The 15,928-nt window shown below is 37.9% G+C and overlaps 1 protein-coding gene across 3 annotated transcripts in view; it reads right to left on the bottom strand.

The window, feature by feature from the left end:
- Positions 1 to 15,928, bottom strand: part of IARS1 (isoleucyl-tRNA synthetase 1) — a 111,379-nt gene that overhangs the window by 60,111 nt on the left and 35,340 nt on the right. For all 3 annotated transcript variants that reach the window (XM_074152430.1, XM_074152429.1, XM_074152431.1), the window contains 2 exons: positions 13,022 to 13,120; positions 646 to 772 (listed from right to left, as the gene is read on the bottom strand). In XM_074152430.1, the coding sequence (XP_074008531.1) occupies positions 646 to 772; positions 13,022 to 13,120 (226 nt within the window). The remainder of the gene's footprint in view (positions 1 to 645; positions 773 to 13,021; positions 13,121 to 15,928) is intronic.

Raw genomic sequence — 15,928 nt, 5'->3', positions numbered from 1 at the left:
TCAAAACTGTGTAAAGTACTTACTTGCACAGTTTGCTTTATGCTACCAACGGCAGGGTACCTCACAACTTCAAAAAACTCATTTCCAGCATTCCCATTATACACTTTCATCATCCCACAAGATTCACATTTTTACAGTCTGTTATATTCACATTTGTAACACTACAAATATATATTTTCACTGTTGCCTTTGGTGGACTTGCTTTTATGCCTTCAGCAATTCATTTGGCTTGAAGTAACCCAGCATCAGAATTCCACAAACAGACTGAAATGACTGAGGAAAAAAAAAAAAAAAAGAAAAAGAAATCTCTCCCTTGCCATTTTCTCACTGCATTTGTTATTTCCATGAGATCTACCATCACTGCAAATTCTTCCAGGAAATATAAGATTAATTCTTGTATAAAAAACAAGAAAAAATTACTTGCAGTTTTCAAGCAAAAGCAAAGAAAATGTGTATGGGCATACAAATATATGCATACGTATGCATATATCACCTGCTCTAGATATACATATACTGTTAAGACTTATTAATAGAACTTAAGACTGCAGCAGCCAAAGATACAACAGTCTATCAAGATAAGCAAACAACATATACAGATAGGCTTTTCTGTCAATAGGAAACCTTTTTTTTTTTTTTCTTACTCACCTCTTCAAAATCCTCACTGACCCACAAGGGGATGGGTGTTCCCCAGTACCGGTTTCTAGATATAGCCCAATCTCGCGCATCTTTAAGCCAGTTCCCAAAACGCTTCTCCCTCACAAAATCTGGAACCCTGTTCAGAAAATAAGAAAAGTATTCTTTTATCACTACATTCCACTTAAAAGAAAGCTGGTAAGAATGGTTATATTTTATTTTATCCACAAAACAAGTTAATTTCAGCACACTGCATGAACTGGAGCACATTCATATTGCAGCACTGGCTATTGTAAGGCCTATAGACTTGCTGCCAAGGATGTAACACCATTTCTTCTGCCTTTCTTTGATCTTCAAGCAAGCCGTAGAAGTGAAAAATACCATGTTTATTTTACTCTAAAACAACTCAGTAAAAATGTGTGCAACATACCATACATTCATTAAGGATGAAACAACGTTCAAAAATCCTCAGGACAGTCCAACATGGGAGGATTATGGCTAAGGGGGGGGGTAACAACACTGCTGCTTTATTTTACATGCAGAAAAAAATACCAATTACTGATTTTGGTGCTGAATTAAATTATGAAGTTTCAAAAGCCTGGAGTAATAGCATCAAAAGGCACCTTGCATTATGCATGTGCATCCAGGTATCTGCACATTACTTTTAGGCTTGCAGAATAACGAAATCCCAGGTTGATATATCCTACAAAAAAGCTTTTTCACATTATTTATAATTTCCATTTTTAATTCTCCAATTGAAAAACAAAACCACCACCCCTGCCAAACATAGAAACATACAAGTGCTTGCTAAAAACTCATTTTGACGCTAATGGGCTCTGAGGGATGTTAAAAGACAAATTTTCATCCTATGAAAGTGTCTTGGAGCTCGCAGGTTACCATCAGAATCTGATGCCTGAGCAGGTTTCCTGGCTATGCTAAATGGCCTGATGGTTTGATTAGGAACTGATCGTTTTCTCTTGTGATGTAACCAAATAAATAACAATGATATATACAATGATTATATAGCAGATAAGGAAAAACAATGGGGTTTGAGGTCAACAATATATGCCCTTCAAGCCCAAAAGTGCATTTAAGAAGATCAACCTCAAATGAAACTCATAGGAAGAAAAACCTTAAGACAGTGTCACAGACGCACAGAAGCTGTGAATGAACAGCCAACAATAATACAAACAACTCTAGAGTTATCAAACAAACCATGGCAAGTTTTTCTGGGTTCGTTTCTCCAGTGTAACTAGAAGGTCCCTTCCCAAAGTATGAGCTGGATTTAGAGACCCACAGTTTCTAAAGAAAGGAACAGCCAAACTACAGAAAACATATGGCCTCTTCTACCTTTTCTTTGTGAAGCTTTTGGTCCTCTATCAAACATTTTTTTGAAGAAGAATGTTTTTTAATCACAGATTAGCCCCAAGAGTAACAAAAATGAAAGAATCCTTTAGAGGACAAAATAAAAGAATGGATTCACGTGACACACTAAGGTAGGATTTGCCCAGCAGTGGGAGATCTATGAACGAAGTGTGAACATCCCTCAAAAATCTACTCATGAAAATGAAAGCAACTGTCTTTTAGAAGTTTTACCCATGACGATACCATGTGGAGATCTGAAGACTTCTTGATGCCAAAGTTGTCTCAGGTGGATAAAAGCTATCGTTAAAAGACTCACTAAATATCAGCCTTAAGTTTCACAGCTTCAGTAGTCATTTCTAGATTTACTTTCGGCTGCAAAGTTACCTCCTGTAATATTTCTTAAACAAAAATATAATATAAAAAGTTTTTAAACAAACTCAGTGACTAATGTTTCACATGACATCCACACCCCTGCTTTGAAATTTAGAAACGTACCCAGGCTTTCACAGTTTGTTTTAGAGTGGGACTCATTACTATTAACTTTTTGTGGTGACCTTAAGAGACCCTCTCTCCAAACACAAGTGGAAACTGTATGAGGATCATTAGCATTTGCCTAACATTCCACTAATGTGGAAAATTTCTCTTTACATCACTCCTAAACTAGTTTCCATTTTTCAGAAGTTGTTAGACACTGATTAGCTGAAATTATTAGTCCCATTTAACATAGCTAGAGGCTGAAACAATCCCCAATGACATTAAAATGCTAAGAGTTTCAACTCTGCCTCCTCAAAACACGCATGAAAAATTAATTTTATCCCCAAAGTGGACATTAACCACAAAAATGTATGTGGTGTGATCTCTTGTCTCTGAGCTGTGAAAGCATATAATTTACCTCTTCTGGTAAAATTGTCTGACCCTGCTGCCAGTTTTTAGTGGAACATAAAACACAAGCCACTTCATCTACTATGAACCACATCTGCAACAATGATTTGTGGCATTTCAGAGGTACAACACAGAAATAACACTGACACAGCCATCAAATAAAATAAAAAGAGCCTGTATCTTAAACGCATTTTGAGCCCATCACTCAAGGAGAGTGTTACTTAAAACAATTGGTTCTTACCACCACACAGATGCTGCCCAAACCTGTCACCCAGAGACCAAACCAGCCTCCAGCTGGGACCAGGCTAGAGCAGGGATCTGCGGCAGAGAACAGCCTTGCCTGTCACCCAGTTCTCCAAGACTACAGCCTGTTCCTTTTATTTAGTCTCACTAGATTTAGCTACAGATATCTCAGTCTGAAACTTCTGACTTACCTCCATATCATAAGAAAAAAAAAATAAAAACAAACTCCAAACATTCAGAGGCATCTTCTATTTCAATATTTCACTAGACTGGGAAGACAGAACAGAGTATTCTCAACACTGTTGTTACTAACGCCTGATCTTTATGTTACACCAACTCCAGGTTACTGTTTCTATGGGGTTTTTTTCCATTTCTTTTTAATCCTCTTCTCTTAGATATTTTCTTGGTGTACTTCTCTTGTTAAATTTTAATAAAGATAACATCCTGCCACGCGTATAGATTATTAGTTAAGGATGGATTTTTTACTTTTCCACCTACACAAAGCAATGATTTCTTAAATTTGCAGAAAGATCATTTGTTTTTCTCAGCTAAGGAGACAGAGGGCAGCCTGAGGAATGCCACCGTCTGATGAATTCTGCTCCCTTTTCTCCCATGCAGTAATTGAAGAGACATGGCCTCACCCTGAGATTATACTATTCTGTGTTTAATCTACTAGCCCACAGTCTTCCTCATAATTCTCAGTTAATTTTTCCATCTGTATACCCAAGTACCTTGCAAACAGAATTGTGACTTTTGATAAGACCGTGATAAAACCATGAATCACTACTGACGCTGGTCCTCAGCTTTCAGGACATTTTGGGGTGTGTTAAACACCGCTTACCTAAACCCAAAAGCTGAAATAGTGCCCTGAAAGTTAATGGAGTTAACGGCAGCACAATTTGCCAAGGTACAAACACTGACCCCCGTGCATCAAAACTGTCCTCACAGCATGGATATTTGGAAGCTTTAAAAAGAATAAAAAGACAAAAAGAAAGCAAGGCCACCCACATAAATATTCCTATTTTACAACACAGACATAAGAAAAAAAGCCCTTTCCCATATGCTAACATACATGGATTTCACATTTAACCAGGTATTGGTCACAAACCTCCTTCAGCTTGAAAGCACAAATGCATACTGGTGATTGCACTGAATTTACAGCGGGGTGTGACTTGGAAGGTGAGTGGTGCTGCAGCCTGTTTAAAGGGACCCACCGCTAATCTGCACTGAACAGATTCCAATCTCAGAAAAGGTCAAGCTCCAGCATCAAATAGTTCCACGGGTTTGCAACTGAAGTCAAAGCAGGGACTTCTCTCCCAATGCAATCCTGCTGCAGTTCCTAAAACTGTGCTGTTAGAAATAGGGTGGTGGTTTGTTTGTTTTTTGGTTTTTTTTTTAATTTTTTTTATTTCCCAACTGGTCTACAATTTGTATTGGGTTTGACCTTCAAATGTCTCTGAAAAATGACACAGATAGGACTTCGTCCTTTTTCTCAGACATTTAGCAAGGTTAAGGAGATTGCTGTCTCAGCAGGTCGTGAAGCTCTTGATTCATGCCTGTAGAATAGCGTGGGGTAATAGCTATTTCTACTTGCTTGGCACCCAGGAGAGTGCACTAAATAAACTTCAGAATGCAGACATTCAGCAGTTGAAAAGTTCAGGGAACTGAAATCCACAACACAAAGGAATAAATATTGATTTGTCAAATCATGAATCAGAAAGATTTTGAATGAAAGCACACCAGTTTCAACCTGTTTGAATGCTAATTTCTATCTTACTGACCCAACATAAAAACCCTATCTTAACAAGTTAGAGATTACGAAAATGATTAATCTGCTCCAAATTTGTATGTCCATTTTTGACTGTTAGTTCCTATTTTTGAAGCAGATTTCGGGTTTTGCTAAATTCATGCATCACTAAGTCCTCTGCACAGTGAGCTCCCACTTGCTTTCTTGCTAGCTACTCATTTTCCTAGTGTCTAAAATAAAAACCCTGTTTGACAAGCAAAAAAAACCAAAAACCCATGATGAGCAAAACAAAATCCAGTCATTTAACAACATTTATTAGCTTATCACAACAGGAAACATTTTCTTTGCCTTCAGAGTTGTCCCGGTTTGAAGTAAAACCGAACCAATTTTCTGTTCTGTAACTTTACATCCTAGCTAGGCCTCCACTAACTCTCTGAAATTAACGGCATATTGTGGAGAAAACTGTTCATTCTCAGAATGATAAGCCCAATGTTTGTGCTCCATGCCAAGGAATGGTATGCAGGGAGGCCCTTGCTTATACTTATTGCTATAACAACCAAGGTCGGCCAATTTCGTTGTTTGCCCCCTTAGAGGGTCGGAAACGGAAAAATGTAGAGGGGTCACATCGGTGGGGAGGAGGGGACAGGAGAGGTGACCCAAACCTGACCAACTGGGGTATTCCATCCCATCTGCCCCATGCTCAGTATAAAGGCTGAGGGATCAAAGGGTCAGCCCCCTTTCCTGCGATGGCCGACGTCCAGAGAGAACTCTGTCTGTTCATCTGCCTTTGATCCCGATCCGTGTGTTCCTGACTCCAGAGCTGGAATCCAGTTCCCATTCGTCACTGAGTCCAGTCTGGGACTTCCCCAGTGCCTGCCGGTGATGTAACTGACATCCTGGGAGCTTGATACGGTTTTGTATATATTGTATCTATTTCATTATTTTTCTTCTTTATTTTTATTTTAATATTAATTCTTCATTAAAGTAGTTTAGTTCATTCTAAACTTCTGAATCTCCTTATCTCTTTCTCCTCCTCTCTCCTCTTTTGGGGGGGGGGAAGTGGGGGGGAAGGGCCATCTGCCAGTCCGGTTCTGGTAAATTCAGCCGAAACCACGATAAGAGTCTATGTACTACCCATGCAAGTCACACAAGGAAAGCGGGTATGGATTGGAAAATAGCAAATTAGGGACCATCTGCAATTCCAGAGCATGAATGGGTGTGCTAAGAGGAAACTACCACGGCTGCTTATCCAGTGACTTCTCATCCCCAATTCATACCTGAGGAACAGCATCTATTAAAATTAGTTTATTTGCTTTCTGACTCTTGTCTCCAGAAATGTGCAGGATGTATAAAATCTAAATTATTACATAATCCAGAAGGGAACATTGAAAGGATTAAGACATCTGTTCCTTTTCTGTACATATATTTTGAAGTATCTCTTTCACGCTCATAACACAATTGTAAACACCGAATTCAATTTATTATTCCATTTTAAAGCTGAGATGTGCTCTGGGTGACTCTGTGATTTGGCTCACCTTGCCCTGTCAGAGGGCATGGGAACTCTGTCTCAAAGCAGTACTGTCCCTCTTTTCTGTAAATACAAACACCCCTCCTGAAATAAACAGCTGCTAAATATTGCCACAGCACAAGCCTCATGTTTTATCATCAATTTCCCATTAAAAGCTGTTTAAGATGTTACATAGAGATACACTAATCCGTTCTCACTTTTCATCATTCCTCTCATTAGCTAATTTTATTCATGACGTTTGGAAAAACCACAGCAACGTTATGTATTGGATAAAATTTACTTCATAATTACTAATGGAAGGAAGCTCTTAGCTTATGAATTATTTGAAAAATAGTCCCGTAAATGTTAGACTATAAAGTTCATAAACAAAACATTATCTTAAATAGTGTGAATTAGGAATTCTAATACCAGATTAGCACTCAGCATTCGATATGTTTGGTTCCAAGAAGATGTCTCCAGACCTATCCTTTCATTTGGCGAGTCTGTAACTCTTTAAGCAACACCTGAAATCAGGAATTACTTATATGTCTGGAAAGGAGAAGAGTTGTTCTTCCAGAAGACAGCCGAGTTAATCAGCCTTGGTTTTGCTGTTACAAGTAGTTATCCTATGTCGTTTAACTAAATATGTATGGATTTATTTAAATTCATAGCATAACAGCTGGGTTTTTTGTTTTAGAATTTGCTTTTCTTTCTAAACATTAACCAACCCCTAGAAGACAAAGTCTTAAATTCCATTATGTTAATTTACTCTAATAACAAGCCTCCTTCAACGTGCCCTCAAATTGATTTTTAATGGTTTTTAATTCAAGGAGATAAAATAAGCAACTATTCATGCCCTTTTGACACTTTAATTAGCGCCAATCTATATCATGGACCTAATTAAACATCGGGGGAGGCTGGCGGGCAGGAGGGAAGGGGAAGAGAGAGGAAAGGTCAGCTGTTTGCACAACACGCAGAATTTCCACTGCAGCAGACTCTTTTCTCCTCCTCAGTTTACAAAAGCTTATTAGAACGGTGCACAACCACACACACCCCACCCCAGCTGGGGTTGCCTCCACCAGTGCAAGAGAATTTTCTGCTTATACGCAGCTTACATTTGCTAAATGAATAGCGCTTTCAATCATTTTGATACAGCGATGTTTTTCTTCCCTCTTTTATCCCGGTTCCCATAGCAACCAACACTTGAGCGTGAGACTGCAATGCTGCTGCAGACTGCATCCCGGCCCCGCCGGCAGCACCGCACAGCTGCTTGGCAAAGCGGGATGAAGCCAAGCCGTAACCTCCACTTTGGCGATACACTCGGAATAACAAAATCCTGATAGATTTTATTTGCATGACCCGGCCACCATGCTAATTGCTATTAAAATTTTTCACCTTACCAACGATGGCAAAAATCCCTGCATCCTGAAACCAGTGAGAAATGAAGCTTTCCCTTTTCTTCTTTCTGCATAGTTTCCTTTGGAATAGTCTAATATTCATAGTTAGAAAGTATTTTTTAAACAGCATTACCACTTAGGATTCAATTTTTATATATATATATATATATATATATATAAAAATATGTTTGCAATCCTATAAGGGTGGCACAGTTATTCAACATACCATGCAGATCTACCAGCTGCCTGAGAAATTAGTACTATAATTGCTTAGTGAATTGACATTTGGAGTATTTAATAAGGTATTACTTGAACCAAACAACAAGCTTTTGATGACCATTCACTGGGACTGAAAAGATACCTGCAGTATTCCTGACATAACTGGCAATCTCTCCTCAAGAGGCTTGGAGAGGAAACAGCAAAATTAGGACACAGCAGAACACAAGCCATCAAAATCAACTGGAACAAGCTTCAAAATTCACTTCTGATCCTCAACTACGTCTGATAACAGCCAGTAATAAAATCTTCTGACTTTACGCTGCTCTAAATTACACAAACACAAGGCTAACCCTGCAGCAATTTTTTTTCACCTCCTACCCCAGGCAATGACGCTAGTTTGAATTTTTCCTTGGGAAATGTTGCCACCTAGTGACTGCACATACTGCTACTAGAGAGAAGACCTAATTTGTACACACGTTTCCTGAGTAAGAGAAGTGTGATAAATGATTCAAGAAGAAGAGTTTCAATTCCACGGTCATATTAAAAAAAAAAGGGGGGGGAGGGGGGAATTCCCACCCACAAACACAAGATGCATTTTAAACTCTTCAGATAAAATGTATTTATTAATGCTAACAAACTAGGAAAGAAAATATCCTATGAGACATCCTAAAAAGAAAAGAAAAAGGAGGAAAACAAGGGACTCAGTAACTGATGTACTCCATTATTCTACAATTCCGTTATGACTTAAAATTCTGTTGCCCCTGCTAAGACTCACATTTCTCATCTGCACAAAGATTACAAGTTTCATAGAACAAATGTTAGCTTTCCATTACAGGTGGGCTCTACGGCCCATCTTGTGCACGCCCTCCCAGCCTTAGGGTTTATGACAAAAGATAGGCCTAATTTGTGATGAACTCACCCTTTTCAGAAGGTGGGAGACAGTTTGCTGCTCAGCAAAGGCGGTGGCTGGTCAAAGATTAGAAAGACCCAGATCAAAAGCTTCTCAGAAGATTCATGTGTTCGACTGACGCACGTGAAAACACTTGGTCTTAGTCTGCTCACACAGAACAGCAGGAAATGTGTGCAAAATTCACACTTTGTAAAGCTGGAAATTCACTTCTAGCAGAAAGGCCTATCGGATATGTTCTGCGCAGTACTTTCAATAAGAACTAACAGTTTAAGTGATAAAAGTCAAAAAAAGGATACCTTCAACTAAGGACCTATATATCAAGCTCTTTTTTTCCCAATGCCGCGAAGATGCAAGAACAAAAGGGACTTCAAAGAAGCCAAGCCTTAACTGCTCATTTTTCTACTATACCAAGCGCTGTACATCCTGCGTAAACAATGTCAGAACTGCTCAACAGCCGCTAACACTAGAAGGTAATCTTTCAGGAGTTACTGAGTAGAACTGTAACTGAGGGAGGCTTTTAGAACATAAAAGTAATTTAAAAAAAGAGTTCAAAACAGCTATTTAAATACGAACTACAGTCTATAGAACCTTTTCTATCGACCTGCAAGCATAAAAACATTACATACACTGCCACAAGTGGGAGCTACAACTGGTTAGAAACATAAGTATAAATTGAACTAATTTATTCTTTAAAATAACTTATAAATTTTTAATTTATTCCAACTTTGAACTCTGTGATGACAGGACTTAGTCCTATATTATACAATGGAATCTAAGGCAGCGTCATTTAGTTGCTTGTCTGCGGTTACAGAGGAAATGCTCTTTCAACAAGTCAATTCTATAAGCTGATAGTTACAACAAACAATTAAGGACTGAAATCCAGACCACTGACATCAGGACCCAGCTCTGGTGCTGCACCGAACTCTCTGCATCGATGTAACAGAAAACCAAGGTCAGACAGCCCTGAATGATAGATACAGCAGCCAAACCTACCCCTCTTTATCTCAAGTACCACAGGAGTAGGTTCGCTGAATACGAATACTTTTTTTGTTTAAATTGCAAGATTTCATTTTTTTACTTAATCTCTTCTGACCGTTGTGTGGTAAAGGGAACAGTCAGTAACAGACCTTGGATTAAAGGCTGAAACACAGCCTCTTAAACACTGTTCCAATTCTGCATTTTCAGCAACATCCAGCACAAATTACTTCCCGCTCTGATCAGAATAAGGTTGGGAGAAAAAAGAAAGGTTTCTTTGGTTTCTGATTTTACAAAAATGCTGGCACTTTACTCACGTAATCATTCTTGAAAGCTATAGGTAAGTTCATTTTGAAAAATGAAGTCACAGTTGCTGGTTTTAAATTTTGAATAACTATGGCTTTATCAGTAGGCTAATTCATTAAAAAACTAATTAGATATGCAATCAGGTTGCAAAGTTTGTCCAACTATGTTTAATCTATTTCATCAAAAAGGATATCTATAAAGAGTGCAGCTATTCTTAAGGGACAATATACCTATCAGTCATTTATAAGAATAAAAAAAGGAATGCAGTCAAACTCATTTTGCAAAGGTTAATATAGTCTGAAAAGCATTTATCCCCAATTTTCTCATTTTCAGGACATGCTGAAGCCCCAGAGAGTCCAAAAATAAATTTTTAAAAAGCTAGGTATTATTCCTGTGACACTTTTCAGAGATCAAGCCTCTTCAAAAGCAAAAAAGTAGGTTTTGAGAAGGATGGACTTCCCAAAATTTAAATAAATGCTAGCATTCTCAACATCAACTTAAGAAGTTCCATCCCAAACAAAACTGACATCAGTTGAGAATATCACAAGAAAACCTTAAAATTAATGTCTTTTTCTTTTAAAAAGCTACATTTTAAATGCCATCTTTATGTAACAAAAGCCATTGAGTATTCAAACGAGTAATTATGAAATCACATACTGGAAATATATATTAATATTATTTTATTAATCATTTAGTGATAATGCAGCTCTACTTCAGGCCATATTCTCTACAAAAAGATTCTCAAAATCTCTAAGACCATACTCTTTTGAGAGGAATCTTGAAGAATCAGTTTTACGGTCAATTACAGAATTATGTTGAGACTTAAGAATTGCCTAAAGGACAAATGGTTACTTTAATTCCAAGCACATTGAATATTGCCAATTAATACAATTGCCTGGTCTTCTCATCCAACCTTTGCAACGGCAGCTCTCATGTTTGGTTCCATTTGTATGCCCACTACTCAACACTTAGAAAAAGCACTGCTTAAAACCCAAATATGTAGATGAGGTAGGGTTCAAACTGTTTCCTAATTCTTATTAATATCTCCTGGATGAGTTGAGGTTACTTAGCAGTTTCTTCTTGAAGCTTTGCTTCTGGAAAAGCAAAACTACCTCAACCATTCAAACACTTCCTTAATAGGATCATTACATTTTTCTTCATGTTCATGTGAAAATTAAGTATGCAGGTCTACTGTCAGTCATCAAAACAGTAAAAGCATCTTGAGAAAGCTAATTAAAGCTAAGAACAAACACTTTCACCCCCTCTCCAGCTTATTTTTCCCCCAAAGAAGGATCACAGTATGTTCTGTTATGGAAAACAGAAAGCAACACTTACTAATCTATAAAATCTTCTTACATATCCAGACTGGGCATGTGCTTATTAGCAAGCCAACGCTGCAGCATTTTTGGACAGTCTGTATCATGGATCACTAAGTTTTCCCACGTATTTCAATATTTACAGTGCTCGTACCATGTAAGCAGTTATGCAAAAGCTGCTCATGGAGAATTTAATTGCTAACTACTGTCCATGAAAAAAAAACACAACCCAGAACGCAGCTTAAGCCATAATTGTTCACTGAAAGTTGAGTCACCTTCCTGAACACCATTCCAGTTGCTGAGCAGAGGCACACAGGGTTGGAATCCCAACTTTCCTACAGTCCTCATATGGAAAGACTGAACGTCAACCGAAATGGCACATGGTGTAACTGAATGAGGCTGTAACCGCCACATTTTCCCCACCTGTTCTCAACTTCCCAGGCACAAGTTATTTACGAGAAGAGGAGAAATAAAAATAAAGGTTATGGAGGTGGAGAAGGTAGGGTTCAATAGTTACTAACACACCATAAACCCATAATTGACTCTCAAAACGGCTACCATCGCCAACAGTTCTCTCCTACTGCTAATTTAATAGTGCTTTTAAGTTACCTAAATCTTGTATGTTGTTTTCAACATAGATTTCAAACAATTTTTTTTTCACATTCCCTATGTACATATAAAGAGTTAATTTTTGGCACTAGTAGAAAATTTCAATTTAAACCTCTGAAACTGAGGTTACTTACAACTCACACAAGCTCGGGAAGTTGGGTGGGGTTTTTTGTGAGTGTTGGGAGGGGGAGACTGGGTTCAGGGGTACGGGGTGTTGGTTGGTTGTGGGATTCTTTTCTTCAGGTGCACCTATAACAAAGCATCAACCTTGCCTGTAATAACTAGATGAAAAAAAAATCTTATCTAAAAATTAGTTTAATTTGGAACAATAAACACCCAGAGTCTAGTTCCCTAAATTCTTCTCTCTAGTAGACCCTTTTGGGAGGCTCAACTGGGCATCCTCATGCTTCCACAAGTTGATTTTTCCTTGCGGTTTCTCTTATGCTGAATTTCTTAGGATCATATAATATGATTTGAGGATACTTTTAATGATCCTGTAACGTATTTCACTGTAAATTATTAGCATGTATTCAACCTTACAGCCTAAAATACATTTCTCATTGGCATTTTATACAAGCAAAGAATGCCTTCTCAACACAAGAAAAGAGTAGCGTACAAACATGTTCAAGCACTGGGCTGATATGCAATTAAGCGAGTTATATCTGTTTGTACCAGGAAGACTATCCCATTGCTCTACCAGTTTGAGGCACATTTGTGAAACCTGAGATAAAACACTATTTAAAACTGGTTACCAGTCCCATTCCAGTAACAGTGGCTTAGAAAGACAGTATGGAAATATGAAGTTAAGTTTGCACATGAACAGTGAAACAGAGCTTTGTAGAGTTCTGTCACACTCCCACCCCCAACCCTGAGCAAAGAATTAAAAAAATAAATATATGCAGGAGACATTACCAGTAGCACTGGGCATTATTCTCCAGCAGCTTCTCCACCATGTGCTCCACTCTTACAAACCAGCTTGGCACAGCTTTGTATATCAACGGAGTATCTGACCTGTAGAGGGAAGGTGATGGGGAAGGGAGCAAAGCAAACAAAAACATTTTCAGTGCTACATTATTTATAAAATACTCTTTAAAAATGTATTTTTGTACACAACAGTCCCCTTTCCACAGTCTGAATTCATTGCTGCTCCTGAAATATCACAGTTACAAAGGTTGGGTTTTGTTTTGTTTTTAAATTACACAAACTGTACACTTATGTGAGCTACTATTTTAAAATCAAATCCTAAAACCAAAATTTTTAAAAAGCCTTCAAACCCTGCAAATCAAGTAATTTTTATAGCAAGAGAAATCATGAGAACATTCAAACAATACTTGAATTTAAAATTTATGTTCCTACATAGTACAATAATAGGAACTTCAGTAAGTATTAAAATGAGTCATATTTAAGTCTTCCACTTTAGCTTATTCTGTATCTTATTTATGCGTCCATCAATCTGAAAAGCCAGAAAACATTATGCTTATGCTTTTACTATCTGTATTTAAAAGAATAATAATAAATAAAAGATGAAGTAACAGTATCCAGGGTTATACTTGAAGAACGCCACATTCCAGGAGGACAAGGAAAGCAAGAGATCCACATAAACATATAAAAGTAAAAAGTTATAAAGATTTCTTATATATTCTTTACTTCAACATCCAGCGAAACCCATATAAGGGTGGGAGCAGATTCAGAACTTGGGATTTCTTAGAAATGAGAACACTGTAGGGCAGAGTGTACAGACTGATAAGATCCCTAAATTACCCAGTAAAATTAGTTTCTCTAAGCTTCTGACTGCATTCTCTCTCAACCCAGTCTCTTATTTGTCAGTTCTATACTACAACAACTGCTGACTGTCTTGAGAGATTTTTCAAGTAGGATGCATCCTTCAAAAGGATCCAGGAACCAAATAGTGGGTAAAAGTCACTATTTGAGAGTTCAAACATATCTAATCCTTCACACTTTTCCCATTACTCCAACTTGAAGAGGGCGATTCCATCCTAGGGGACAGAATCTGCCTAAGGGTACAGAGCAGCAACACCGGAACAAGAAACTCATTCTCCCTTAGTAACAATCCACCCCACAAAATGTTTCTTAAAATACTGCTTTTGTTTAAGTCACTTTGCCTCAGAACTTGGAAATACACTTGCTCAACAATAATTTGCAAGCAAACCCTGAGAAACTACCATTATCTCCTACATGCAGTCATCACTGTAAACAACCCATCTTAAAATTTTAATTCATTTTACTTATAGCTAGGACTCATTTGAAATTCACAAACTACTGGAGATTATGATATAAATTAAAACTGCTGCTGTGGAAGCACTCCCCAGAGATACACCTGCCTGACCAACAGAAGAAAACCCACAGCAAACACTGTTCAAACCTGAAAAACTGCACTTACATTGCATAAAGCCCAATAATAAAAACCACATCCCTTCTCTTAATACTATATTTCAGAATATATTTCCTTTTAACTACAAGCGATACATTTCGATCTGTATCTTTTAAGAGTTAAAGTATCTATGACCTTACAGGAAATGGTAAGAGCTCAAAACAATACTAATAGCGTTGTAGTTACTAAATGCAAATGCACTAAGCTAGAAATTCTGCTGCTCAAATTTAAGTCCTAACACCTAAAAAAGAGACCAGTTCAGCTAACTCCTCACATAGCAGCAGGATCACAATAAAAAAGAAAGTATTCTGCAAGCTACAAGGTACTCCAGAAGAATTTTAGCCTCACTGAGCATCTTGGTTTAGATGTGCTGAAGAATGATGAATTGCCATCACATATAAGGTCTTGAGCTACTGGAAACAAGAAGAATAGAACCTTATAATAAGTTTCTCACATGGTCTTAATATATTGCAAAAAGAATGGTGGGACAATAAACTGGTACCAAGCTCTGTCAGGAGTAAGCGGCTGACAGATGAGGCTGATGAAGACAAGCTTTAGTGCAAAAGTAGCTTCAGACACAAAGGGTCTATGAGAAAGAGACAAGCAGATGATACCGCAATCATTTTCCAGGCTTTCAACCTACCACTGTAACTTTATGATATTCAATAACCATTCCAAAGCACCCACAGAGCGCTGTTTCCACCTACATGAAGTTAGTAAGAAATGGGAGATGGCAGAGTCTCCCTGAATGTTTTCTTTCTTCTAACTGTTCTGCCAAGTAGTGTCTCAGCAGGAGACAAAACCAGTACAACATACTGAAAATCTGCCCAACCAGTCACATCTTACACATTTCTGCCCCTCATGACTGGCGAGAGGGTCGAGGAAACCACTGAATCAAATGAGAAACACCTATTACTGGGTTGTGTTTTCCATCAATACAAGACAAGGGAAAAAACAACCAGAGAGATATAAATCACAAACTAATGCTTACAAAATTCCTGCCTAAACATTCCTCTCTGTCTCAACTTATAAATATGTCCTTTAGAATTGTACCAGGAAGCAAAGGGTCTGAGCAAATTGCCTGTTCCTTAGCAGTGCCACAAAATTAGCATACTCTGAAATACAATCTTTATACTTGAAAAGACGTAGATTGGAAAGACCCATCTCTGTGGACACTACACACTCCCAATAGTTTTCTCATACCTGTTTCGGACTGCACAGCTGCTTAAAACAAGTTATTGTGATCTCATTTCCATTCCATTTTCTTTTCATTTAGGAAACAAATGATAACTGATGAAAAGATGCTTCTTGGCTTTGCTTTCACTGGCTTGAAAAAGACAAAGCTTCTGTATCTGTCAATGGCAGAGCTTCCCAATATTGCTCCCTAATAGAATGGCATGCAGTAGCTGCAATGGACACTTTACTTT

This window comes from Numenius arquata, chromosome 8 (assembly GCF_964106895.1).
Source record: "Numenius arquata chromosome 8, bNumArq3.hap1.1, whole genome shotgun sequence".
Classification (NCBI taxonomy): Eukaryota; Metazoa; Chordata; class Aves; order Charadriiformes; family Scolopacidae; genus Numenius; species Numenius arquata.
Note: the sequence above shows the minus strand (reverse complement) of the source record. Positions and strands in the feature narration are given on the sequence as shown.